General features: G+C 42.1%; 1 protein-coding gene across 1 annotated transcript; it reads left to right on the top strand.

Moving 5' to 3' along the window:
* Window positions 1-1,158: 1,158 nt before the first annotated feature.
* On the top strand, window positions 1,159-26,508 carry loxl4 (lysyl oxidase-like 4). The gene is made up of 15 exons (XM_086180518.1): window positions 1,159-1,212; window positions 2,346-2,696; window positions 4,562-4,836; window positions 4,916-5,130; window positions 15,415-15,453; window positions 15,533-15,746; window positions 15,848-16,025; window positions 19,971-20,125; window positions 20,211-20,378; window positions 20,684-20,846; window positions 20,930-21,173; window positions 22,117-22,232; window positions 22,510-22,646; window positions 25,783-25,894; window positions 25,979-26,508. The coding sequence occupies exons 2-15, from the start codon at window positions 2,366-2,368 to the stop codon at window positions 26,047-26,049; spliced, it is 2,418 nt and encodes an 805-aa protein (XP_086036644.1). The 5' UTR covers window positions 1,159-1,212; window positions 2,346-2,365; the 3' UTR covers window positions 26,050-26,508.
* The last annotated feature ends 746 nt before the right edge of the window (window positions 26,509-27,254 follow it).

Here is a 27,254-nt window from a genome sequence, read left to right as displayed (position 1 = left end):
CGCCATTATTTTGATTTCAGCAACTTTTGTGTCCATTCAGTGGGTTTAGGACACTCAGTTGTTCGCCTGTCGTCCCAGTATTCATGAGCTAGGGGAGAAACAATCTCTTGACGTACGTCTGGCTCCAGAACCGAAGGTGGCAATATGCCCCCTTGCAGCTGGTTCCAAACAGACCTTTCTCCCAGTTCACCTTGCGTGTCACATACCACACCGGTTAGTTAGCGACGTCTAACCAACAGTTAGCTGTTGACTGTTTGACCTCCTAGTTAAATACCACAGCAAGACATGCAGAACATGAACAGAACACCAGGCCAATCTGGAGCTAATTGAAGCGTACACACAACGGAATAAACTGGTCAGTGCTTGACTTTGAAAAGTACGACAGTAGCCGGACAAATCTAGGAAAAAAGGTTAGTCTTGACTACATCTGTTGGCATTCTCTGTCCCCTTCCACTTTTTGAGTCCCCCTTGCTGCATGACATGTCAACAAGCCAGCTTTCTTGTGACATTTGCATCCGAAAATTAGAGCAGGCCAGATTGTTGTTGTTTTTTTGTTTTTTTTTTAGGAATAATGAATGTGAATATAAACAAGTTTCCAGCATAGCACGTAGCCCTGACTGTAGCACTCAGGGCACCATCGCTGCATCTGCATGAAATATAATCAAGCCATTGTGTTTTTTTGGGTGAGCCAAACAGAGGTAGCTGAATACGCCAAGACTAACATGTTTAAGTGTCTTAAAAGCCCAGTTTTAGTCACACTAACACACTAAATTAACTTTTTCATACTGAATAATTGTACACGTGTTTTGTACGTTTATTGAATTTTGTAGCTACTGTAGGTTTTCTCATGCATCTGTCTCATTCATTTCCCTGTAGCTACTAATAACTTTCATCTATACGTAGTAATACAGTTGAAAAAAGACAGACAGTCAAAATCTCCGGTGAAGGGATGAGTGTTGGAACATTATCATCAGTTTACAATCTATTAAACCAGCTTTAAGCTTAATCATCATCATCACGTATGAGGCGGAGAGCCCTGAAGAGAACTTACAGAACAGTCAGAGTGAGGGAGGGAGGCAGGGAGGGATGAAAGGAGAAGGAGGGAAGAAGGGAGGATTGACTGAGGAGAGCTTTTAGTAGTCACACTCCTTCAGTCAGTCACTCTCACCAAGCCAGTGACGTCCACCACTGCAAGCATTTGCTGCCTGCCAGGTGAGTGAACCCTCACATCACCTCTTCCTTAGACTCACGAGAACAGACTGGACTGTATTGCTCAGATTACAGTGTTGTCACATTTTGCTTTCCTGCATCTACAGAGGTTTTACACTTGAAAATATTTGAATTATTAATTCTGACAAGACTGTGCTAATTGAAGAGTGCATTTTAAATCAGTTAACAAGTGCTACTATAATTACTCATGAATACAATTCCTATCCCACGTTACTTATTTTAAAAACGAACCTGCATCCCATTTCTATGTGAACAAGTGAAAATTGACAGGAAGTACAAATAAAAGTTTCATATGGGATGTGGGCAGTTTTTTTCTAGGATTGCTGAGTCAACTCAGTTGTCAATGATTTCACCTGAAATCAAAGTTTTCAAGAGACGTATTTGCAGTTTTTATATGTTGGAATACTGTTCGGATTGAATGAGTTGGGCTCCATTTTTCATTTCATTTCAGTCTGCACAGTCTGTTGGCGTGTTCTTGGTTAGTTCCTTTATAATTTCATTGTGCGGGTGTGTAAACAGGTTTTGCATCCAGTGTTATCCTGTGGCCTGCAGAGATTTAATGTTCCTGCCGTCTCAATGGGCACTTGTTCACCTCCACTCTGTCTGGTTTAGTGGCCTTAAGGGATGCCTATTCACGTGGATTGCGATACAAAAGTTCACCGCTGTATCTCTAATTATATGTTTGTGTGTTTGACAAGAGTGAAAATGGTTCATTTTATGTGTTTTGGCTTCAATTGCATTGCTGTAAGATTGATGGGCTTGTAAAGCAAGATATCAGCTCAACAGATCTGTTCTTGCACACCAGTTCTTCATAACGCCTTTCGCCGCCTACCTGCAGCTGAGTTACTACCTGGAAAGTTTGCCCGGACGATGTCACTGTTGGTTCGTTTCATGAGCAGCAGGTTGCTGTTTTTGATGATGACTTTCGCTTGAGATAAAGCTGATGATAGATACGTCTCCTGACAGGCATATTCGCCTGCAGCTTTGAACTGACACGCTTGTAAAACGTATTCACTGGTCAATTGAACATAAATGAGTGAAAGTAATAAGACACGGCTTGCTTTAATGAGGGTAGTAAAAACGTGAATCATACAGTGTTTAACCTTTAACTCCAGACCCCCGCCCCTCCGTAACCATGGCCCGCACCCTCAGCTGCCTCCTCCTCCTCCCCTCCTTGCTGCTGCTGCTGCTGCTGCTGCTGTCTTTCTCCGGTCCCGCTCGTGCCGAACCTCGGAGGACGTCACAGCGCAGGGCCCCGCGTGCACCTGCCGCAAAGGTGCGTCTAGCGGGAAATTTTGCCGGAAGAGAACCGAACGAAGGGCGCGTGGAAGTGCTGCACAACAACACTTGGGGAACAGTGTGTGACGACGAAGTGGACATCAAGCTGGCCAACGTGGTGTGTCGTGAACTGGGCTTCCAGGGTGGTATCACGTGGGCGCACAGTGCCAAATATGGAGAAGGACAGGGTGAGAGCTCTTCCTGTACTACTACAACTACTACTAGACTACAGTGTACAACTACTACCAGACTACAGTGTACAACTACTACTAGACTACAGTGAGCGTAGTATTCCTAGGTGCTACTGGGTAAAGCTCATCTATCACGGGCATTTGGAAGCTCAAATCTGTCTGTAAATGCACAAAAAAATACAAATGTAGCCTTGATATTCGTGCTATTCCAGCTGTAGTAAGTGTTAATTTTTTTTTAAATAATCCACCCATCATCTTCCACTTAATCCTGTTAAGGGTCACGGGGGGGCTGGAGCCTATCCCAGCGTCAACAGGCGAGAGGCAGACAGGTTGCCAGTCCATCGCAGGGCCAACATACATAGACAAACAATCATTCACACCTACGGTCAATTTAGAGTATCAATCAGCCTCATCCCCAATTGCATGTCTTTGGACTGTGGGAGGAAGCTGGAGTACCTGGAGAGAACCCACACAGGAAGGGGAGAACATGGCGACTTCACACAGAAAGATCCCCGTGCCCGAGCCGGGACTCGAACCCAAAACCTTCTTGCTTGGAGGCGACAGTGCTAACCACTGCACCACCGTGCAGCCTTTTAAATAGCTATAAATTATAATGCTTTATATGTGATTGTGTACGGAGCCCTGGAGTGGTCACAAAGATGTGGCCATAAGAAAAACGTTGTCCCATTTTTTTGGTTCCCTCATGGGCACAAAATGCCAAAATTTGACAAATTCTTGACTGATCAAAGTGGGAACAAGTTATTTTGTGGCCACAAAATACATGGTCCTAAATTAATATTGCAGCAACAAGATCATGGTCACAAAGCGAGGGAACAAAGTTGACATCTCCTGGCCATAGATTTATGAATTGGGATTAAGTCGTTTCTCCTTGTCACAAGTTACTTGATTTGTGGGTACAAGTTATATCTCATGTCCACAAATTGAGCAAATTTTGGGAGCAAGGTAAATCTGGCAGCCACCTACTATTGAAAGCGTCAGAAAACGTTTTATCCATTGGCCATTCAATATTTTTTGGTCTCATCAATTATGACATAAAAAGTATGATATTTTGAACTTCTCACCTCACAGTCGCAACTATTAACTTCAAAACTTTGACTTAACGCTGAGAAACATTTTATTATCAAATTAAGTTTTTATCTTATTTTAATTCTGTTACTGGTGGCAGTGGGCCTCCATACTGGTAGGCTAAACCAGTACTCATCAATACTATTATGAAGGCCCGCATAACTGCCAACAAATGTCTGGTGACTCGCTACTGAGCATCCGAGTTTTTGTTATGTTCTTTGCCCTCAGTGGCAAGGCAAAATGTTTGTAGTTTTCTAGCCAGGCCGCCATGTTACACCAGTTTTACTCAACCTGCCTTCTCCAAAACATGCCACAACTGCCCTAAACAACAGACTACGTGCAAATCTTCATGAACAGACCCCCAATTAAGACATCCAAAATAACTACCATCATAAAGTAACAAAGATAACTCGTGGCGGGATTGGAGCCTACGTCTCGTTAAGGTCGCCTAGCAGGCTGGAGGAGCAAATAAATGGGCCGAAAAGGGGCATTTGTTCTAGAATAATGACAGCATTGGCTTGCCAGAGTTGTGCAACACTTGCTGTGGTTTATGGACATTCTTTACTGCTGCTTTTAAATCCAAATTAAAGAGAAGGTTGAGTGGATTCATGAAGCAGGATCTACTGCACCCTGCCTTGTAAAATACTGCGTATCCACTGTTGTACATGCCGCTAAGGTGCAGCCCGGTTATTAAATGTCAAGTGTTATTTAGGAACCATGCCTGTCTATTGAACAATCAATGAAAATGAAGCGATGACCTGTTTTTCTGTTTAAAGGCCCTATATGGATGGACAATGTACGATGTGACGGCTCCGAGAGGTCCTTGAAGGACTGCAAGCACAACGGCTGGGGAGTGAATGACTGTAAACACTCAGAAGACTTGGGAGTGGTGTGCACGTCTGAGCGCAGCAACACCAATTCCATTAGGCCAAACAGTAGTCCAGCATCCCAGTGGCAAGGCCAGATAGCCACCCGCAGGCACCCAGGATACAACTATTATGGAAACGGGCATTACTACGAGGTCCCCAGGACCCACCGCCATCATTACCAGGTAGAGCAGCATCCTTCCGATACATGACTGGTGGCGGAAGTGGAAAGTTGTTGTAATGTTGATCTTTACTTCCTCTCAGCGTCACAGTAAAGTCCAAATCGAGGAGGTGCGTCTAAGGCCCATCCTCATGGCTACCAAGAAGAAGAATCTGGTCTCAGAGGGTGTGGTGGAAGTGAGGCATGCTGGGAGATGGAGGCAGGTCTGTGACCTGGGTTGGAGTCTCAACAGCAGCCGGGTTGTGTGCGGGATGCTTGGATTTCCTGACGCTACTCAGCACAACGTCAGAACCTATAAGTGAGTTTGAGTCTTTTTTTTCCCTTTCAGAACACTAAATATGCATGAGATCAAAAACATCACACTCCGCTATTCCTCTTATTAGCTGAATGAAAACAAACAGCATCCCACAAATGGACACCATGTGCTTGTTTAGTTTATCCAGGCTTATCTTCCTCCTCCAGCTGCCTTCTCTCCTGCATTCTCCTCCTCTCGCCATCCTCCAGAGGATGATAAAGGGATCTCTGTCCTCTGCCTCCTTCACATCTTTCTTCAATTCTCTCTCTGGGCAAATCACCTTTGCTCACCTCATTGCCTCTCCCTCTCCCTCTCTCTCCTCGATACCATCTCCAGCTAGACAAAAAGCTCCTGCTCTTAATTTTAGATTCGCGTGCCGAGTTGTAATATCACCATTGATCGTGCTTTAACCGTCTCATCGATATGGTGGCGTGAGACCGAGGCAGCTATTGAAGAGCAGGATAAGGGCTTTTGGGAAGTGATATGTCTTATTGACAGGAAAGCATCTGCAGGGTTTACATCCTCTTTGAGTTTTTGTGTTTCTGGGTAAAACAGGGCTGGTTATGCTTTAAAATTTCTTTGAAAATATAGTACTTGAGTTTTTCTACTTGTATCAAAGCAGTACTCAGTTTTCATGAGGGAATATTTACTTCCACCAAGGGGGTAATGATTTCATTGGTGTTTGTTTGTTAGTCTTAGGTTGAAAATCACCTAATGGTGGAGGGGTGTTGCATTTATCAATGAAAAACCCATTACATTTTAGGGGCAGATCCGTTCAACGTAACGGAAAATGTTTTTTGTTTTTTTAAAAAAATTTTTTATTTAATGTCAGGTTTGGTTTAGTTTTCCTTGGTGGAGGTATGCATTCTCGGGGGAGGGGGGCTTTCTAGATTTTATACCTCCATGCAGGTGACAGCCCTGGGTTTCTTCAAATTTAAACATCCCATTGGGCTCAAAGATGAACTGAAAAGACCTGGAAGGTCAAAGGTCAGAGGTTACTGTCACCTCATTGGAATGTTATATCTATTCCATGGTCGTTGACAGAATATCCCAGGAGTGCTTGGAGGGATTTCTTTCAAACTTGCTACAAATGTTTACTTGGACTTAAGGATGGTCAAAGGTCAAGGTCGCTGACTTCATGGAAGCATACATGGTATTTCTAGTTCAGCAAACAAACAGTATTCGGTTTGTCTTAGGACAAATAAGCCAAACAAGAACTTTTCTAAATAAAACTTACATCAAAACAGGAACAACAGCATTTATCTTTTTTTAAAGTATGAAGCATCAAACATTCAGTCTTCACTTTTGGGACATTTTTTTGTTACCAAGGGCTTAAAAAATTCAGCCTTTTGTGGCTCAGCATGCCTAAATGCGTCATCTTTACTTTTTGATACAAATATGCACTTCCTGTCCTCCTACAGAACATAACTGACTGTGGTTTTTTGCTGCTCTAAACCCAAAGGGGGAGGGGGGGGGGGGGGGGGACCACACCTTAGCAGACAGTTACTCCAGTGTTGGTGAGAGAATGTAAAAATGTCTGACCATTGGCTCTCCTCAGTGGAACACAGACCCAGTTGGATCTTGCTCCTCGAGAGCTGCTAGCTAGGTGATTCATGGTTGGCTGAGGTTGGTCTGACTCAATGCGCAGCAGACCGCAACATCTGCTCTCTACTGTAGGTGCAAGATTCCCCTTGCTGCTGAAAATCTGCCGCTCTTGGAGATGGAAACCGATTTGTTTTATAGACTTTTTATTGGCTTTCTGTCTTCTCTGCACGGACCGAGAATAAAGCTACCTCAGCTGAACTCTGCTGTTGAGAAAAGAGCGATGCCATTACCTGATTCTGATGCCAGTGGAGGGCATCATAAAGTGTTAAATGTTAGCAATTAAAGTTGATACTCAGCCAGTCCAGGATCAGTTATTAGTACACTGCAGGTGTGATGCCTTTCATTTTCCATAACAGTGGGCACTAAATGCAAGAGTGGGGGATGGGGAAAATAAGTAATAGTAGGTTTGCATGGCTGCAGCAAAATAGATTTGGCTGCTCACCAAACAGAGATGGAGGACAGCTGTTGTAGCTTGAAAGGCTTTGACTAAAGCCTGCAGGGAAGCTGCTCACTGGCAGTCTCAGTGTAGGGTTGGGCACTGCTCACATTTTAATCCGTATCAGAGCTGTTCCTTGGAATTAGGTACCGGTACTCGTGCTTTCAGACTATCAGACACAGTGTACTCCTCAGATTTTAGATATTTTTTTGACAAGGTTCTTCTTCAGATTAGAAGTTTTGGCAGAACAATTTTGCATTATGCATTACCAATATTACAAAGACAAGCGGAATAACCTCGCTTGAGACTGATCTCAGGTCACCATCAGCCCAATTGCCCATCCTTAACCACGACAAAGTGGATAAGGGTGTTTATCTACCACATCGGCTTCTGACAGCTTTTGGAAAATACAGTATTGTGTGTGTACATTTTAAGCCTCTAGTACAGAATGTCCATGGTCTTGTTTTTCTGTCCTGGCTATGACCTGTTGTTTTGTAACCTAAGGCGCCGTAAAGGTTTGAACCACCATGATGCGTTTGTTTCCAAATCTGCGCCTGTTTTCTATCTGTAGAGATGAACACAGTGTTGGTTCTTTCCCAATGTGTTTTTGACCTCAAACTGCCTGGAGGTGGAAAGGGGTTGACAAGCGTTAGACTTGTAAATGCCAGTGATATACTCAAGTTATTTGAGGATATTTACCTTTCCAAAATCAGGATAAAATCTAATCTGTATTATGGGATGTTTAATTACAGCAGGCAGTAACAACAAGAGGAATGCTTAGAATGCTGTTTATGTCTGAACTGATTGTAAGGAGTGCACTCTGACTTAAATTAACACAAACTGTAATCACAAACCCAACTGTCAGAAGTTGTGAGGGTATGGAAACTACACGTTTAAAAACTGAAATGCATTTCTTCACGGACCGCTCGATATTTCATGTCTTGTCTGATGTACCGCATTTTCAAAACATTTTTACTGTTCAGGCATCCCAAAAAGTTGGGACATGGGCAATTTAAGGCTAGCGAGGAGCAAAAATATTGAAATGATAAGGTGATTTGAAACCGGTGATGTCAACAGGTGCTTGTAATCAGCATCCAGTGAAGGCCGTGTCCTGCAGGAGCAAACGCGGCCAGAGAATAAACAATTTGCTATCAAATGCCTGAAAGAAAAAAAAAAATCCCTCCAAAATCAGTTGCAATTTTTGATACAATGCTCCTGAGAGAAAGATAAGGGATAAGGAGATTCCAAATCTATAGTATGTAACCGTGTCAAAAGATTCAAGGAAATCAGGAGGAATGTCAGTGAGTAACACCAGTGATCTGATCTATGATCAGACAACATTGAGAGCTGTCATTTATCTCTGGCTGATGTAATCAGCTCAGGATTACTCTTTGCAAACTTTTGTCATACAGGAATCCACAAATACAAGTTAAAATCTTACTGCACAAAAAGGAACCATCATTTTAAATGTGTCCTGAATCACCCTCAACCTGTCTGGGTTTGGAAGAATCTGGAATAGACCATCGCAAAGTGGAAAGATGTGGTCAGATGAATCAGTGTTTCAGGTCTTTTTTGGTCAAAATGGACACCGTGTGCTTGGAGCAGAGATGAAAAGAACCATCCAGACTGTCACCAGTCCTAAGTCTGTCATGGTGTGGCGTTGTGGCAGTGCCCTTGGCGACAGTAACCTGCACTTCTGTGATGGCACCATTATTGCTGAGAGTCTTTGGAGCAACTGATGTTTCCTTCAAGATAAAATCTTTACTTGGGACACCAGAGCATTTACAAGACAATGCAAAACCACATATTGTAAAAGTTACATGGACATGGCTGCGGACTGGGCTTGACTGCGTTTCTGACCTGTCCCTTAGAAGAATGTGAGGCATGTTATGAAACGTAAAGTATAATGCAACTATGATGATCCTGTACTTTTTGATTGTTAGCTGGATTGCACAAAAACTGTCCAAACAGGATGGGGAGGTATAGAATGGACCAAAGAAGATATATTTGTTTGTTTTTTCAAACAATGACATACTGCTTCTAGTGGATTGACAAGATCCATCTCAATTTTGGCCAGAAACTCCTCGGTGATGGGTTACTGTGAAGACTGAGTTTTTGTCTCACGACCATTTAGGATATTTTGCCATAGAACTGGAAATTTTATTAACCGGACTCCGCATGATCAGATCTTTTTCAAATTTAATCTGATGCTAAATTGAAGTCATAGTCACACACCACCTGGTGGTTACAGGAAGTAAGCCTGATGTAACAAACATCATTGGATCGGCATCAAAATTACGTGTGTTATCTTCATTTGATGAATAGCAACATATTATGTAAGTGTGTGTGTGTTCTAATGTGCCACCTAGTGGACACAGGAAGTCGTAGCTGCTGTTAGTCTGCTCCTTCATTTAAGATCCAAACTGCACCAATGTCTCACTCTACAGAACAGCCTCACACTCGGACGTGCACGGGGGTGTAAGGATTAGGATTGGCTTGATAACATGTGTCATCTCAGTATACCATCTAGTTTCACGTGAAATCCAGGTGCAGTATAATGTTATAATAGCTGTGTTCATTTTTAATTTTATAGTCTTTAAATTTTTCAAATTTGCTTTTGTTCAAAAAGCGAGTGTAGTCACCCAGAAACTATGTGAGGGACAGTTTTCATGTAACATCTGCTGCTGAAGCAGGAGCCAGAAAAGCTCAGGGTTGTATAGCAGGGTTTGACCAAATTTAGTCAGTGACACGCCCCCATGTTCCTCCACCTTGCTCGGAGTCTCTGGGTCCATTCTTAGAAATCCTGGACCCTGCCATGTCTCTCAGCTGCCTGTGTCTCTTGGATGAGACTCTGAAGATGCGGTAATTACAGGTCGGTCAGGGCTGAGGCTCTCCGGGGTTTCTGCTGAGAGTGAAAAAACACCCTCAATTATAGTTGTGTGTGTGAGAGACTCAGCCAGAGCTGGCACAGAAGAAGGAGGAGGAGGAGGACAAGGAGACAGAGAGAAGGAATGAGCAGTAGCAGTCGGAGGAGTTTCACTGGCTAATGTGAAATATGTCCAATTACAGTGGAGCACGGCGCTGTGTCAGCAGCTGTCCATCTCTCCCAGTAGTGATTTAAGGACTGAAACTGGTATTTTATGTTTAATAATATTTTAGCTGATTTTTATTTTTATGATGTAGGTATCATTTTCAGGCCTTTGAGTGATATTTTATATGAGTGATTCTGCTTTTCCTGTCTGATCTTCCTCATTGACCTTCTCTCTAATTTATTTTCCCGTCATTCATTCATTCATGCTGGCTGCTCTTTTTGTAGTTCTGAACTGACCGTGGATGCCAGCTTTCTCAACCAAGTAGAAGCGGTGATTTTTATCAGCGTATCCTGCTCTGCACTGCAATAATATTTAGCTATTATTTCACATGCAAGATCCTCGGATACCCAAAGAAGGGCAAAATTAATACCCAATTAAAACTGGTGTTACTTTCATCTCGGCCTTTTTATTTTTTTTTGAGGAATATTCCGATGACTTCTTGATGTCTTCTGAAAAAACTATTTTCAAATATCCTGTATAAATAGTAGTATAAATCTATCATGACAGCTTACAGTACATTTTGCGCTAATATAAAAGGCAGATTTGAAAATAGTACCATGAAAACACTTTGTACTTTTGGCTGTTTAATATGGACCATCATTGAATTACAACACAAATAGAGTAGCATAGCGCAGCGGCACGGTGGTGCAGTGGTGAGCACTGTCGCCTCACAGCAAGAAGGTTCCTGGTTCAAGCCCCGGCTTGGGCACAGGATCTTTCTGTGTGGAGTCTCCATGTTCTCCCTGTTCCTGTGTGGGTTCTCTCTGGTACTCCAGCTTCCTCCCACAGTCCAAAGATATCAAGAAGGAACGAGGCTGATTGATACTCTAAATTGACCGTAGATGTGACTGTGAGTGTGAATGGTTGTTTGTCTCTATGTGTTGGCCCTGTGATGGACTGGTGACCCATCCAGGGTGAACCCTCCCTCACGCCTGAAGGCTGCTGGGATAGGCTCCAGCCCCCCCATGACCCTTAGCAGGATAAGCTGTAGAAAATGGATGAATGGATAGAGCAGCACAGGGATGAAAGAAGTTAGCATGTCCATGTGTTCCTTTAGCCAAAAGCTAAATATATATATATATACAATTTTTATATTGGGTTATAGATAATTACATTTTAAAAAAGCTGTTCAGCAAACTAGACTCCGTTAAAAAAACAACAACTTTACTATTGAGACATGTGACTTCTACATCACCACAACTAAGCTTTTGTGTTTCCTCAAACTTAAGCTTGTTGACTTTTAATGTCCTGGACAACCTCTGTAGTCTTGCAGCCACTTGTTAGCTTTTTAGTGTTTATAAGACATAAAAATATCACAAGCGTGCTATTTTATGACATTGATCCAAACGTCAGAATATCTTTAGCTAGTGTGAATCACAGACATTATTTAAGGCATTTAACCAATGTTCAACAATGCTGACTTATTTCTAGGTTTTGAGACTCATTCCTGAGCTAGTTCCTTGAGTTGGAAGAAATAAATTCTAGTGAAAATGCAAACACCAATATTTGTAAGATTCATAATCCAGTTCCCTGGAAATACAGAAACGCTTTAAAACTGTCTGGTCTTCTGTAAGTGTGACTGGCACGACTTTGTGTGATATACAGTGTAAAGTGCATCTTTTTTTTTGTGGACATTTTGGGAAAATCTTCCAGATACGTTCAAAGAATACATTACAGATGAAAGAACGAAACTCTAAAACGGAGGGTAAGTCTCTCTAAGCTTCAAAAACTTGTTTTGTGCCACTGGAAAACAACCGCAGTTTACAACAAACAAGGTCTTGTGGGGAAAAAAACAGCTCAAAATATGCTCTTATAGAAGAATGCAAATAGACTGTTGCTGCATGCTGAGATACCGAAGAGGTATTTGAAAAATCTAGTGATTCCAAACCGGTGTTTAAATATAGAATATGCTATTTAAGATTAGCAGCAGGAGAAAGCACGAGCTGACGCCTGCCTGATGAAACCCAAACAGTGATGTAATATTTGTATGTTAACAGGCGGGTGGGACTCCCTGTCATTAACCTTTCATCTCTAGTCTACACAGTGGCGTTTGCTGCTCTCACGCATTATATGCATGAACAGATCAGTGTGTCTCAGCATCCTGATGTGACATCTAACATCAGCTAAGAGTGATTTGAAACGGCGGACCTGAGGGAATCATTTATGGCCTGTGTAGTCGTCTTGTTAGTGTCTGTAGAGGGAAAATGGTTAGCTGATTGGTCTGTGGTGAGGTCACAAACAAGTCACAGACATGTTTGCCTGTGTTTGTGTGTGTGTGTGTGTGTGTGTGTGTGTGTGTGTGTGCGCGCGCGCACGCACGCACTTCTCTGGATGACATGTTAGTGCAGAGCCACATGGTAGACACATTTAAGATGTTTTACAAGACTCGCTGTGTTAAATTCTATACAATGCGTCAGTTTACAGACTGTCCCGTGACATCACACTCTTTTGCTCTATTTAGCTGCCATGCACGTGAATTAAATGTTGCCTTTATAGGATTTTTCTGCCTCATCAAGTGAAGTGTTTGATATAGTCCTGAATGGTAGCAAGCAGTTACTAAGTTCTTTTACAGATGTTCATAAATTACTCTGAGCTTTCCAGAGCTACATTTATGATGCCAATGGGCCTCAGCAACCAGCTAAAAGTCCATTTGAGCAGTTTGGTCTAAAAATAGCACCTACAATTTGCCTCTATTTGCTAAATAAAAAGTATACCTGTTATCCAAAAGTCCTTTTCATTCCTTAGAAATGAAGAATATTTCTCTGAAAGGGTTATTTATGTTTTTAAGTAGAGAGTGAGGGAGTTATTTTGTGATTTTGGAAAGCGTACAGTCAGCAGCCAATGACTTCACGCACCCATCTACATACCTCCGTGTCAATTCCAGCATCCTCAGTTTGTTTTTAAGGTTTGTGCTTTAACTTTTTACGGGAATAACTGCAGTTTCATGTCTGGCATACAAATATTTACCTGCCTTTGCATTCATCCGCTTACACTTTGATGTGTTTGTTTCTTTAAACTGCCGGAGAATGTTTTAGTGAGATATTTTTGCCATGTGTCAGTCGCCACAAAAAAAAAAGAGAAAAAAAAAAGAATGACAAATAGAAACCATTCAACACTCGTGACGCTTAGAGGAGTGTGTGTTTTCCACTATGCAAGGTTTTTTTAATGGAAAGTGGCAGTACTGGTTTCAAGGTTAGAGAAATGAATGCGCGATGGGGGGGTCGAAGGTTTGAAGTGCCCCCGCGACATTAGCATGACAGATCAGCCTGTGGTTGTGCTAAATAGGGGTAACTGGAGCTGTAACTAAATATGGACTTTCATACATTTGCATTGTGGTTTTGGCTCACAGCTTTGGTCTGGTTAATTTGCACATTTCTGGCTCGGAGGTAGAGAGGTCGTCTGGTAATCAAAGGGTTGCTGGTTCGTTCCTCACTTCCCACGGTGACTGTGTTGAAGTATCTTTGAGCAAGATTCTGAACCCCTGATTACTCCAGGCCCTCCACCCATGAGTGCATGGTAGCCTCATCCGTCACTATGTGTGTAAATGGGTGAATGAGGCAACACTGTGGAGCTCTTTGAGTATCCAGAATAACAGTAGATGATCCTTCCATTTGACTAAAAGAAAAACACGCCCGATCAATCAATTTGGGAGTGTTTTTTTTATCTATTCATCTCTGTTTTTGGCTGAGCGTTTTCCGTGTGACTGACATGAATGTCTGGGATGTTTGGAGGACGTTCTGGCTTGGCCTTTGTGGTGCGTCTCCCAAGCGAACACAAAGCTTTGTTCTCCACCGCTCTCGCGACTCAGACAACCGACTTGGCGCATAAATCTCAAATTGGTTCTGGCATGTCTCGGACGTGCAGCTCAGCACAGTGCCAGAGTTTTTGTTTGTACATCATGCTTGGTCAAACTCTGTTTTACCAGAAATGTTGTACATCACTGATGCTGAATGGCAAATTCCTTTTTTTTTTTTTTTTTTTTTTTTAGCTTCGTGGGTTTGGAGATTAACATTCAAAATATCATGTTTTTTTCTTTAAATTCTTTTTTGTTGGTTTAAAAGGTTATTTAGATAAAATTATCCTGGAGTACTTTCCAGTTTTGAACTTTGAATGTGCAGTACAGTTGCTTTATATCTTAAGAACATATATACTGTACCACCACTTTATCAGAACATCAAATAACAGGCAGCAAACATTCCAAATATAAATATAGACTAATCCTGCTAAAATCTTCTTTTGTTCCTGAGAAAATCATAATGCAGCATTCTTGTTATTTTCAGCTAAAATGAAAGATATAATTCTCTAAAATCATTGCAAAAATGTTCGGTGGTTAATGTTTTAAAATGTTTACCCACGTTCGTAGGACGTTATTATTTCAAGCAGGGAGGTTCGGAGAGAATTTTTTTTTGTAAAAATGTTTTAATTTTACCAGAAAAAAGTCACACTTATTTCCAGTTACCGTATTGTCTCAAAATAATTAACACATCACCTTGGGAAACATCTGAAAACAATGAGGTAATTCAGATGTTTTTTTTGTTGTTGTTTTTTTTTAAGAAAGGCTGACATGAACTGAGTAATTAGAAGTGCAGCTGACACACTATTTCTGTAACACTTTGACTCAGGATTTGAAATCCAATATTTCTAGAACATTTAAAAAAAAAAATCCTTCAATGTTTGAGATTGAAACATTTTCATTAGAAATGAAATGCATTGTAGATGAGTACTGAATTCTTGCTAAAACTTTCTATAGCAGCTATCACCAACAATATACCTTAAAACTATTTATATAGATGTACACTCAACGCCCTAACCACAGCTTACCCTGGTTTTATATGCGGACGTTATGTTTGTTATGATTCCTTTTTTGATAAATCCATCATCTGAGCTGTATTTGTGTCCAGGTACCCAATTATATCACTTGTTTTATAATAAGCAAGTCTATGTGTACGTGTCCGTGCCACCATTGACTCTCTCTTGTGTGGCCAGGTTGATATAAAACAAACAGCAGATGCTTCAGTATATCTTACAGGTGCTATTTTATTACGTAAGGATTTGGTCACCCAGGTCACCTCACAGGGTGATCTGGCTGTAACCTCAGTAAATACACACAGCTGACCGAAGCAAAATTCATCTCTTTTCTTTGTTGCTCTACAGGAAAATATGGGACACCAAGATTGCAGATCCTTCAACAAGGTAATAAACTCATCCTCGCGTTTCTCTACATTGCTGTGATACTGCCAGACCTCACGACTGTCTGCCTCTGCCCATCTAGACTCAGCGTTATGGCAAAGAAGAAGGGATTCTGGGTAGAAAAAGTTCACTGTCGAGGCAGCGAGAACAGCCTGTCTGAGTGTCATGCTCAGCTGTCAATCCCCCGTAGTCCCACCCCCTGTAAGAATGGGAGGCACGCTGTGGTCAAATGTGTGCCAGGACCTCAGTTTGCAAGGATTTCATCAGGGAGACCCCAAGCCCCCTACCCTGTTGTGGTAAGACAGAACAAATCCTCAGAAGAGATTCTCACTGTAAAGTGTAGTAGTGTGTGTGTGTGTGTGTGAGTGTGTGTGAGACATCACTATTTTCTGTGCAGCCTGTGCGTCTGAAGGCCGGACCCAGGCTCGGGGAAGGTCGTGTGGAGGTGCTCCGTGATGGAAAGTGGGGGACTATCGTGGACCACATGTGGGACAGGACTGCAGCTAGTGTGGTGTGCAGAGAACTGGGCTTTGGGACGGCCAAGGATGCGCTGCAAGGGGCCTTCATGGGTCAAGGTAAGACAGACAGAGCACTGAGCAAAGATGCAGGCTGGAGTATCTGCTGAAGTGGTTGTTTTGAACGTGTTTATCGTGCTTCATGGTATTTCAGAGAAAACAGGGCGACTTTACTTAAATGCTCCACCCGTCTGCACCGACTGATCAGGTAACGTCTTTCTGTCTGTCTGCTACCTTTCTAAGCTCCAAACGCGTTGATTGCGGAACATCCTGCTGTGATTATATGCATCCTGTGCCAAAACTACCAGCTGCCCAAACTAAAAAAAAAAAGAAAAAGAAAAAAATAGTAATACTGAAAGCCTCAGTGGTTTGCATTAGAGTTTGGTAACAAATATCACACACAACATCTTGCTAGCTTCAAACAAGTGTTTCATTCACTGGCTGAGTGCTGTGGTCTTTTCCCTTCGATTTCATATTTCTGGCTGTGATGACACAGATATTCAGACTGTATCCAGCTGCGCCCGCGGCGTCCCCACCCTTATGAGATGTGAGAATGGTCTCCCCAGGCCTCAGGCTAGGGTGTAGTCTCTAATCAGGCTGATCAAGATAAAATGTGGGAATCTGCTGGTTTCGCTGTCCACTCGACCACACTGAGGGTTTACTGTTTGTTAGTCCCTTCTACCTTTAAACCTCTTTAATTGGGTTTTCTCTTGATGACGTCTTTTATGGTGCTTTTGATGAATCTAGCAGAAGTAAAATCTTGTATAGCAAAAGCTTCTGTGCATGCTCTGACATATGCTAAACCCTCTTTTAGTCTGTTTTCAGTTGGACTCAAGACTCAAGACTTGACTGGAGTTGCAAAACTGAGGACATGAGACTTACTCTACAAAGACTGACTAAAGACTCTCTTCTAGAAATAAAAACTTATAAATTTAAGGATTTCTTGTTGACTTTGATCGTAAGAGCAGCAGCGTGCAAGGTCTGCAGGTGAAAAATTAGCAACACAACCAACACAACATCCATCTGTCACTACAGAACCCACAAAGAAAAGAACCCGTGTGTTTTTGTTTATCTTATAATCTTATCTTATTTAAATTGGACATAGATATCTGAAATGTATTTCGTATGATGTGCTTGCTTCAAGCAAACCATGGTAATTTGAGACCTGCATATGACTTGGTCCCGTCTCCACAATCAGCTCCCTCACTCATCGGGTCGGAGTTTAATTGTCAGGGATTTGCTAAAAAGTGCTTTGCATTCGAGTTAAGTTTTCTTACCCAAAAATCTGCATTTGTCCACATGTGCACATGTCCATGTGTCAGCATGTATTTATTTTGCATGTGTGTTTGTTATAAAATCAGTCACAAAATTATAACATTAAGATGTGGCTCATTTTGCTTTGGCAAATGTCAGGGTTCCCCTTCTACTTTTACCTCATTTTATTCTTGTCTCACTCCTGGAAATGCAAGTTTCCTGTATAATGTTTCCTTAAAGGGTTACCACACACACACACCCACAGACACACAAACACGTGCACGCACACGCGCACACACACACACACACACACATACACATTCACATATTCTTGCATTCTCTCAGTGCAAGACAGACACCTGCATGTTTCCACATTCACAAATTAGAGTAGCTGTTACTATCCTTTTTGGGACTTGTAAATGAGAGTTTTTTTTTTTCATTTATATACATTCCCAAGCTCGTTTTACCCTAATTGTAACCATGACAACGGAATGCCTAAACCTAACACACACATAATTCTCACCCCAACAATTAAACCGAGTCTTTACCCTCAAACACCCATTTAAAGTTGCGGCTTTGTGGTTTTTGGACCTCACAAAATGTTAAATGAGGCCACACACACACACACACACACAAACGTATGCATGCGCACGCACACACACACGCACAAACACACAGGTCTCCTGCCTTCCGTCTGCCTCTGTCTTACATGTTCACAGGCGTTGCAGGATGATTGGACTTCAAAGCTGTCTCACAGCTTCCTCTCTATAACATGCAGCCTGTTAGACATTTTACTATGACATATAATTTTCCATGCACCGACAGCCACATAAACACAGGCCTATATGTCACCAGAGGAGGCCTAAATTAGAATCTCTGATAAAATAAAATCACGACAAAAGTATGCTTTAAATGTAATTTACTTTCTTTTTGCATGCAAAATCATCTTGTTTTGCACAGAAAGAATATATGATATCATACTGCATAACATTCACTTCTCTACAAACTCTGCAGTATTTCTATCAAATGTTTCAGCAACAAGACCTCACAGGAGAGTGCAGGCTTATTTCTGATGATCAAATGTGATAAAGGATACGCTTGACTGTACGCGTGACAGTGGCAGACACACACAACTCAGCCTGGCTCCCAATGTGTCTCACCAAACATAATCTTAGCACGTGGCTGAGAAACATAGAAACACAATCTGATGGCATAAAAGTTGCCAATAGATTTTTGTTTGGCACATGAAAAGTTGGTGATAATAAACACAGACAAATGCCACATTAATATGTGTGTATGCGTGTGCGCGCGCGTTTGTGTGTGTGTGTAATTTCAGAAAGGGAAAGAAAGATGGTTCCCATGCAACCACTAAACCAACTAGTTGTGCTATTCTCAACAAGAATTTGACAGATGTGACTGTGTTTCCATTTGTTTTTAACCTGTCAAAATGTCCTCTTGCAATTATGCTGTTTCTTTTAAATGAAACGATCACATTAAGCCTCCATATTGCTTTATTTTCATATTTATGTTGTCGTTCATTTGCAAAATTGATGAGTGAAAGTGAAGACAGAATTCAAAGCTACACACACACACACACTCCATCTGCCAACCATCTAAATCCCATCACCATTAAATTTATTATCACCATCAGCCACTTAAATTACAGGGAAACCGTTTCTATTTCTCGACCAAAATTGTTATTTTACTGTGTAATTGTACCCGTCAAGTTGTGTATACATATAGTTTACTATACATACATGAGGGAGTAAAGCACCCTAAATGCTTGTGTGTATGTTAAGTGTGTGTGTGGCCAGTTTCTAGGAATTCAGCTGCGGGGTTGTATTTTTTTCGTGGATTTCCCAAACTAAGATTTAAATACAGCATGTCACCGTTCATTTTGAAGATCCCTCAAGAGGGCCCCTTGTTTGTCTTACGAACTGAAACGGTGGGATCTTGGCTGTAGCCGGGGGCCTTTACCATTCATGTACAGGCACGAGTGGTTTGGAGATGTGTGTTTTTTGTAAGTTTGAACCCACGCATGGTGACCAGTATGGAACCAGGCCTACAATCTACCAAAACCAACACAGAGACAGGCTGAGTTAAGCTACAATCTAGTCTTTGACATTTCAACCATCATCTTTCGGGTTTTCTCTTCCCTTCCCTCATTTTTGTGTGGATTTGGTTGTTTATTTCTATGCTAGCTCATTTCCAAGTTTACAGTTTGTCTCATGTTTTAAGAAAACACTGCAGCCATGGTTTGCCCTGCGTTTTCATGTGCCATCATTATGGCATCGGTCCTCTCCGCAGTGTTCTGTGGTGTTTAGAGATTATCTGGGTTTAAACGGCACATGAATTGAGCTTGTTTGTTCACTCGGGGTGGTGGATGAAACATACTGTTGTGGTTTGTTTTCTGAAAGAAACAGAACTTTGGTAATGAGGTGTGACAGATCCCCAAAGTAGATTGCGGTGTTACTGCTGCTTAGCCTGCAAGGAACATTTTGTCATGACGGATAGGAACTCCAGCAATGTTGAAGGTACAGAAGCAAATGCATGAATGGGAAAGCCATGTATGCACTTTTGTCAAAAGTTTGTCCACATTATGTGAAATGCTGCCCTTCAGTTATGTCCATGCTCCTGTTTTTTTTGTTTTTTTTTAAGCATTTTACTGCCCTGTTTTGACCAGTACTAGAAGAATGCTTCCAAACTCCATTAAAAAATTCCTAAAATCCACAACATCTCCTCCCTCTCCAGGTTCAGGACCTATCCACATCAACAGCGTCCAGTGTTTGGGGACAGAGCGCTCCATCCTCGACTGCCACTTCCAAGAAGTCCAACCGTGGACGTTCAAACACAGCCAGGACGCATCAGTTCGCTGTTACGTCCCTAAAACCGGCATCGAGAACACGGTATAAAAGCACACCGTTGTAGTGTTTTTATATGTCAGCTTCAGATAACCACACACTCAGTGAATTTGATCTGGTGGGTTTCCAGGTGCGACTTGCCGGTGGCAGAGTTTCATCAGAGGGCCGCGTGGAGGTGCTGATGGAGTTTGGGGGTCGTAAGCGCTGGGGCTCAATCTGCAGCGAGAACTGGGGCATCAATGAGGCCATGGTGGTCTGCAGGCAGCTGGGTTTGGGCTTCGCTGCTAGTGCACATCAGGTAATGATCCACACAACTGGAGCTCTGTCAGTGAATGCAGGTGATTCAGTAAAAAAGTTTTCTGAAAGTTGGATCATCAGTTTTGAGATGAAGTGACAAATGAACCTCCCCCTTCTAGCGATTAATGTCAGATTCCTGTCCGATTTGTCAAAATAGTGTTGGACCTATTGACCAGAAATAAAACAGATGAACTGCAGGAGGTCAATCCATAGTCACAGCCTCTCAGGTCACTCTGATGGACATGAGCAATGACAAAAATCCCTCTGACACCGTCCATGTTCTCTGACCCCACCCCCTGCTTTCAGGAGACCTGGTACTGGGCCGGTGACCCAAATGCAGCTGAAGTGATTCTCAGTGGAACTCACTGTGTTGGCACGGAGTTTTCAATTCAACAGTGTCGGCATAACAACCACGTACATTGTCCTCGAGGGGGTGGAACCAGGGCTGCCGGGGTCACCTGCTCAGACAGTAAGTCCATCCGTCTTCCATCTTCTCCTCTTGTATCAGAAGCTTTTTTTTTTCTTAAATACTAACATAATATCTCACAACAGCGGCTCCTGACCTTGTTGTGGATGCCCAGCTAGTCCAGGAGACAGCCTACCTGGAAGACAGACCCCTCCATCTGCTGACCTGTGCCAACGAGGAGAACTGTCTGTCCTCCTCCGCGGCCAGGATGAACTGGCCCTATGGCCATAGACGACTGCTGCGTTTCTCCTCGCGCATCATGAACTTGGGCCGTTCCGATTTCAGACCTAAAGCGTCAAGGGAGAGCTGGACATGGCACCAGTGTCACAGGTAGATGGTCTTTATTATGTTGCTTTGGTATAGGTGGACTGCAGAGCGGAAAGAACCATTTCAGTACTTACTATATGTGGGGTGTTGTGGTTTTACATGTGGTCATTCTAAGTGTTTTTTTAATGGGGTGGGGAACTTTGGTGGTTTGTGGAAGGTGCCTGAGCCTGCCGAAAATATTCCATTCGATCCCTGTTGCTGTGGCAATTTTTCCTGCGTTCATGACATGACCACCCTAGCAATTAGTATTTAATGTAATTACCACCAGGAAAGAAAACATGTAGAAGTGTGATGACTCTGCCAGCACACATCAGCAGGTGATGCAACACCAGAGCTGTTGTGTGTCAACAGCTTTTTTTTTTTTGTAAGTTAGCTTTAAATAAATGACATGTTTTTCTCCTGGGTCTAGTCTGAACACATTCCACACTCACTCGCTCAGTTGGGTTCTTATTAGATGACGAGAGCACTTTGAAACATGTCACGATAGAAAAAGGAGCCATTTGAAGCCCACAGCGGCATTGGATGTGTGTGAGATGTGTCACAGTGAGTTATGGGTGGCCTGAAACAGTGTTGTCATCTCTCCAGATTCATTAGCCGCCCAGCAGCACGTGTCCATGGAAATGGCGGTTGAAGCGATCCATTTACCACAGGTTTGCGTGTGATACAAAGGACAGGGCAGGCCACGCACGGTCAGGCCTGCCACAGTTTGTTACAACAACACATCAGAGCTGTGGATGTGTGTTTGAAAGCCCTTCATTCACCGAGAATGAGTAAACAGCGCTTAAACAAGCTTCTGTGAGAGGTGTTACGGTGACACCCATGCTCATGTTCAAGTGGTGAGGTCATTAGGCTACATGCCATAGGGAAGCAGTGTTCATTAAGTGTAAATGCACACACACACGCGCACACACTCTCACCTGGACTTTCCCCTCTGTCGTGTCTGCAGGCACTACCACAGCATCGAGGTTTTCACTCATTACGACCTGCTGACTCTGAATGGAACCAGGGTTGCAGAAGGACATAAGGCCAGTTTCTGTCTGGAGGACACATACTGCCCTGAAGGTGATGTTCGCCGCCATTCACGACTCCCAAAATATATTACTTGCCATAAGTGACAGGAAATTAATATCAATATTTCAGCCGTTTAGAGGTTGGGGTTAATGTTTGTGGTTACGGATGAAATAGCTCATTAGTAAAAGCAGCCTTTGTTTGCTGTGAAATGCCATCGAGGAACCTAAAGGATTGCTAAGCATTTAATGAGCTTCCATGATCTGACTTTTTTGTTGTTGTTGTTGTTTTTTTTGTGGTGTGTGTGTGTGTGTGTGTGTTTTTATATTAGGACTCCAGAAGCGCTTCTCTTGTTACAACATGGGCGACCAGGGTATCTCTGTAGGCTGCTGGGATACCTATCGCCACGATATCGACTGTCAGTGGATCGACGTGACAGACGTTCGGCCAGGAGACTATATCTTTCAGGTCAGAAACACTTAAGTTCTCTAACTCCTCCATTCTGGCAGATTTAATTTGAACTCTAACCTTTTTTAACCCTGGGTAAAAGAACTGGTCATGCGAAAAGAATGTTGAAGTGCTATAAAACTGCATTCTTTCTATTGGCCAGCAGAGGGCGATTTTTGGTTGCAAAAAGACCAGATGATGGTGACCAAAATGTCAAACTCTTCAAAATAAAAGCCCAGGAAAGGATTGGGGAAGAACGAGGTGGCTGAAATCACAAGTTATAATGTCTAAACTTTAAAGAATTAATTTGAAATTTTTGGACACATGTTTATTTCACTCATTTTTATTTGAGAAGCAATTCCAGCCGGCAAAAAAAAAACAAAACGTTCGAACAACACAGGTTAACAGTACCTACAAGTTGTACTGACATTTTAAAGAATTTTTAATCAGTCTAAAGAACATTTGAGGATGCTGATGTTTTATTCTTATTCTAGTTAAATGAAAAATGATATATGTTGAGACTGCAACATTCTGACATGTTTATGATGTTGGTGGTTTTACAAATGAACGTCTATAAACTGCCTCAACAACATCCGCAAAATGTTCTTTAAATGTTGCAGTTAAAACTGCATCTTTCAGGGAAAACATAAGTAATATTGCAGTATTTTTTTTGTCTCCGTCGTGTGGCAGTGACAGAAGCTGGACAACCGCTGACACGTCATAATGTCTGACTTAGCCAAAGCTGCTATTGTTGTTGCAACTGTAAAATGGTCAGTGATTAGTTTTCATAAACCCCTATGAAATGACTCTTTTCACCATCAGAACATGATCCTTTTGGTCCGTTAAGATTGGGATCATTAAGAAGAGCTGCGAATTTAAGCTATTTATCCACATTCAAGTTAGCAGACGGCTAACAGGCTGTCTGGTACGTATGCTCTGATCATAGAACAGAGCAGAACATTTTGAGAACGAACAAAAAAAAAAAAATCTTGCACAGTGCAATGAAGTATTCCCTGATTTGTAGCTGCGATTTCATTTCCATTCATGTTCCCGCAAGGAAGCTAACATGCATGTTTAGGAAGATTTAGTAAATAATGAAAACTTCCTCTTGGCGGGTTGCGGTTTCCGTCTATTTCAGTAAACACCCCCCCGCCAATCCCCCGCCAGTCCACCTCAACCATCCTCTCTGTCTGTCATTATTGTAACTCCGGTCAATCGGTCAAGTCACTGTGGCTTCTAGAGCAAAACACATCAAGGACTCCGTCTCCTATTATCCTCCATTTCAATTTCAGACAAGCCATCCCACCAATGTATGCAGCGGTCCACAGATCTTCACACGCTGCCAATTACCCCCCCGACTGTGGGAGACTGGTTACAGTGTGTCTGATAATTACTGCTGTTTGTCAGAGAAGTCACACTCAATCTTTGTAATTACACTTCTCTATTGAAGAAAGGTTTATTTAATTTACTTGTAATAGAACCGACAGACACACATTTACATAAGACTGGTGTAATTATAAAGTGGCCCATTGCTACTGTGGAGGCGGAAAGAAAGAATAAATGATAGAGCAGGAGTTAAAATAAATGAGAGAGAGAGAATTTGAATTGGAGGTTGAAAGGTCAAGGGCATTTCAGGACAGGAGCATAATAGGGACCAACCAGATTTAACTGAGAGAAAAACAGACTCAGCCAAGCAGAGATTTCCAGCATCGTTTTCTGTGTTTCGCGAGTAGAGACCATGCTTGACTCCTCTCATCTGGAGCTTAACACAAGCCGTCCCCCTGGAAGCACCCAGTGGTCATGAGTAGCACCTTCTCCCATTAGAGGCGGTTCATTTGGCCCTGAGGGATCCCTCCTACCCCGTTTTTACCTGTATAACCACTTTCCATCTACGCAACACATACTGTTACAAACACACCTCCAACACTAATTTACTCCGAAAAATTAAGAGACCGTTACTGAGTAGCCAATGGTTTTTCCCCCATTTCTGTGCTGTTTGCCGTCTTCATCCCTGTAAGTGTTTGTAACCTGTAATTAAAGAGGGTGTAGCAGTTTACAGAGCAGCTATTTGAGTAAATGGCTTCTTGGTTCTCAGTATTATCACCAGAGCAGATTAAGAGAATGGTTGTATCAGCAGTTACAGTGTTGCTCTGCAAATAACAGACTCTTACTCCGGTGTCAGGCTGGGATCCAGACACGTAAACACGCTTATGCATAACGACTCTGTTGCAGAACAGTGTTCATTTTTAATTTAGTCTAACTTGTGTGTTGAATATCTTTGTCAGTGTCAATCCTATTTCGTCATCCATGTCCTGTTTATGTTGAGTCACGTTTTAGTTGATTAAAAGTCTGAGAACTGCACTCTTTTCTTCGTCGAAGATAACTGTGTCATTGCAGTCGGGGAAAACTGTTGCCATTTTAATCTGGTTTTAATCCCAAACCGTTGACATTCAAGTCTAGTTTTAGTCAACAAAAACTTGGGACACCTCAAGTGATGAAACTGTTGGGACTTTATTTTTGGCTGTAAAAAATTTATTTTTCTATAGTTTTAGTGATAAAATAAATGTACTGTGCCTATTTTTGCAGTTTGTCAACAGAATCAACACTGTTGTGGAGTTAAGATCAGTGCCATTATTGTCAGTATCTGGGTCTGCAGTTGGGTGCCACTATGTTCTATGAACATCAGTTGTAAAGCTGCAGAAACTCTTAGCCGGCCTGCTATGTTTGTTGATGTGGGCAGCTTTCTCTTTGTTGCATGCTCTCACACAAGTAATAAATATTTTAACAGTGGGATTTCCTTAAAGATCTACAAGCATATTTTGCGTATTATGGTAAAAAAAAAAAAAAAGGGTTTTCCACAAGTTATTCCGTCCTCACGCTCAGCTGTACACTCCGACCATTCCAAGTTCATGATAGAATTACTGTATGGAAAAGCCATCCAGCTTTTTATAGATGAATTGGGGGATTGACTATAAAAACAATACCAGCCACGAGTGCTGTTTAATAACAGGCCCTCTAACAGTTTTCCTTCCAACTGCTCTTTATTTCAAATGACTTTCTCAGTGCAGACCTAGAAGAGGCTTTCCTTGTTTTGCAACCTGGACATATGATACAAGTTACACTTTCAAAAGTCAGCAGGGATGGTTTGCTTTTTCAGGTGGAAGTCAACCCGTCGATGGACATGGCTGAGTCTGACTTTATGAACAACGTCATGAGATGTCGGTGCAAGTACGATGGCCACAGAGCTTTCATGTATGGATGTCACGCAGGTGAGAGCACAACACCCTTTTCCTCAAGTTCTCCTCATTCATGCTCGACTCGCTCACTTTTTTTCTCCCCCCCCCCCCTTTAAGGAGACGCATACAGCGCAGAGACTGAAGACCTGTTTGAACACCAGAGGCAAATCACCAACAACTTTGTGTAGCATCTCATGGCCTGACACAAAGGCCTTCAAGTGGGGCCCAGACACTACTTAGGGTTGTCTAAGGTTGATGGCCCCAGGCCCTTGGGACCTTAGGACCCACAACAGTACATAACAGGCAAGATGGCACTTGTCCATCTCCTGACAGATGTGGATAAAATATTCAAAAACGCATCACAGAAGCAACCATCGCTGAGACTCCGACTAGATCAACACAAGTGGACTGGTGCTCAACAAGTTTTACAGTATATACCAGTTTGTTTTTGTGAATGTGGACTACTTTGTTAGTTTTTCAAAGCATTTAGGCATGAAAGAATTCACTATAATCGATCTGACACTTAGACATTGGGGATGCCAGTGCTGTTGGATATTCCCAGTGTCGACAAAATAAAAATCAAGATAATTAAATAGAATAATTGGTTTAAAAAGACACACACAGACACACACAGACACACACACACAGATCATCACAGATTTGTGCTCTTAGAATAATTGGCTTTTGTGTGCATTATTTTATCCAGATTCTTTACTTATTGGATTAACTGCAACTGTTTAATTATGCTTTACATTACTTCAATATTGGTGCTCCATATAAATACTGTATGTTATTATATTAACCTCACTATGTTTCAGGTGAACAGTGCTGTACACAGCATCTTGTAATTGTTTTTGTTTTTGTTTTTGATAGTTAATTTGGTATTTTATTACCTTAGATTTAACAAAATAATTGTTTTATAAAAGTGTAGTTTTACTTCTCATCTAGAATAGGTAAGAAGACTTAAAGGAATGCCAACTTTTTTGGAAATCCTCCCTTTGTCTGTCTTCTCCAGAGCCAGACAAGAAGATAAATACGCTTCTCTCCTCTGTGCTGCATTAAGGAGCCACAGTGACCAGCCGGCCGCAAGTTAGCTTAGCACAATGAATGGTAGTGGATGGGAAGTGCTAGCATACGTCGATCAAAAGTCTTAATGTTACAGCCATGATTAGTAACAGAAGTCAACCTTCTAGTCATCCACAAACATATAGTCTTGCTGAAGTGACAATCAACCCTTTCAGGGTTAACGTGAAATCGCTGGACCCACTCAGGAAAGTAGTTCCGGCTATATTTCTGATTCTGAAATTATAATAACTTCTCATTTAAAATGTACTTTAGTGCAGCTTTTATGCACAACTGTCACTACAATAATGCAGGCAAAGGCTGTTTTGCA

This window comes from Aulostomus chinensis, chromosome 16 (genome assembly GCF_037954235.1).
Source record: "Aulostomus chinensis isolate RoL2024-O1b breed Wild chromosome 16, RoL_Achi_v1.0, whole genome shotgun sequence".
In the NCBI taxonomy this organism is placed as follows: Eukaryota; Metazoa; Chordata; class Actinopteri; order Syngnathiformes; family Aulostomidae; genus Aulostomus; species Aulostomus chinensis.
Note: the sequence above shows the minus strand (reverse complement) of the source record. Positions and strands in the feature narration are given on the sequence as shown.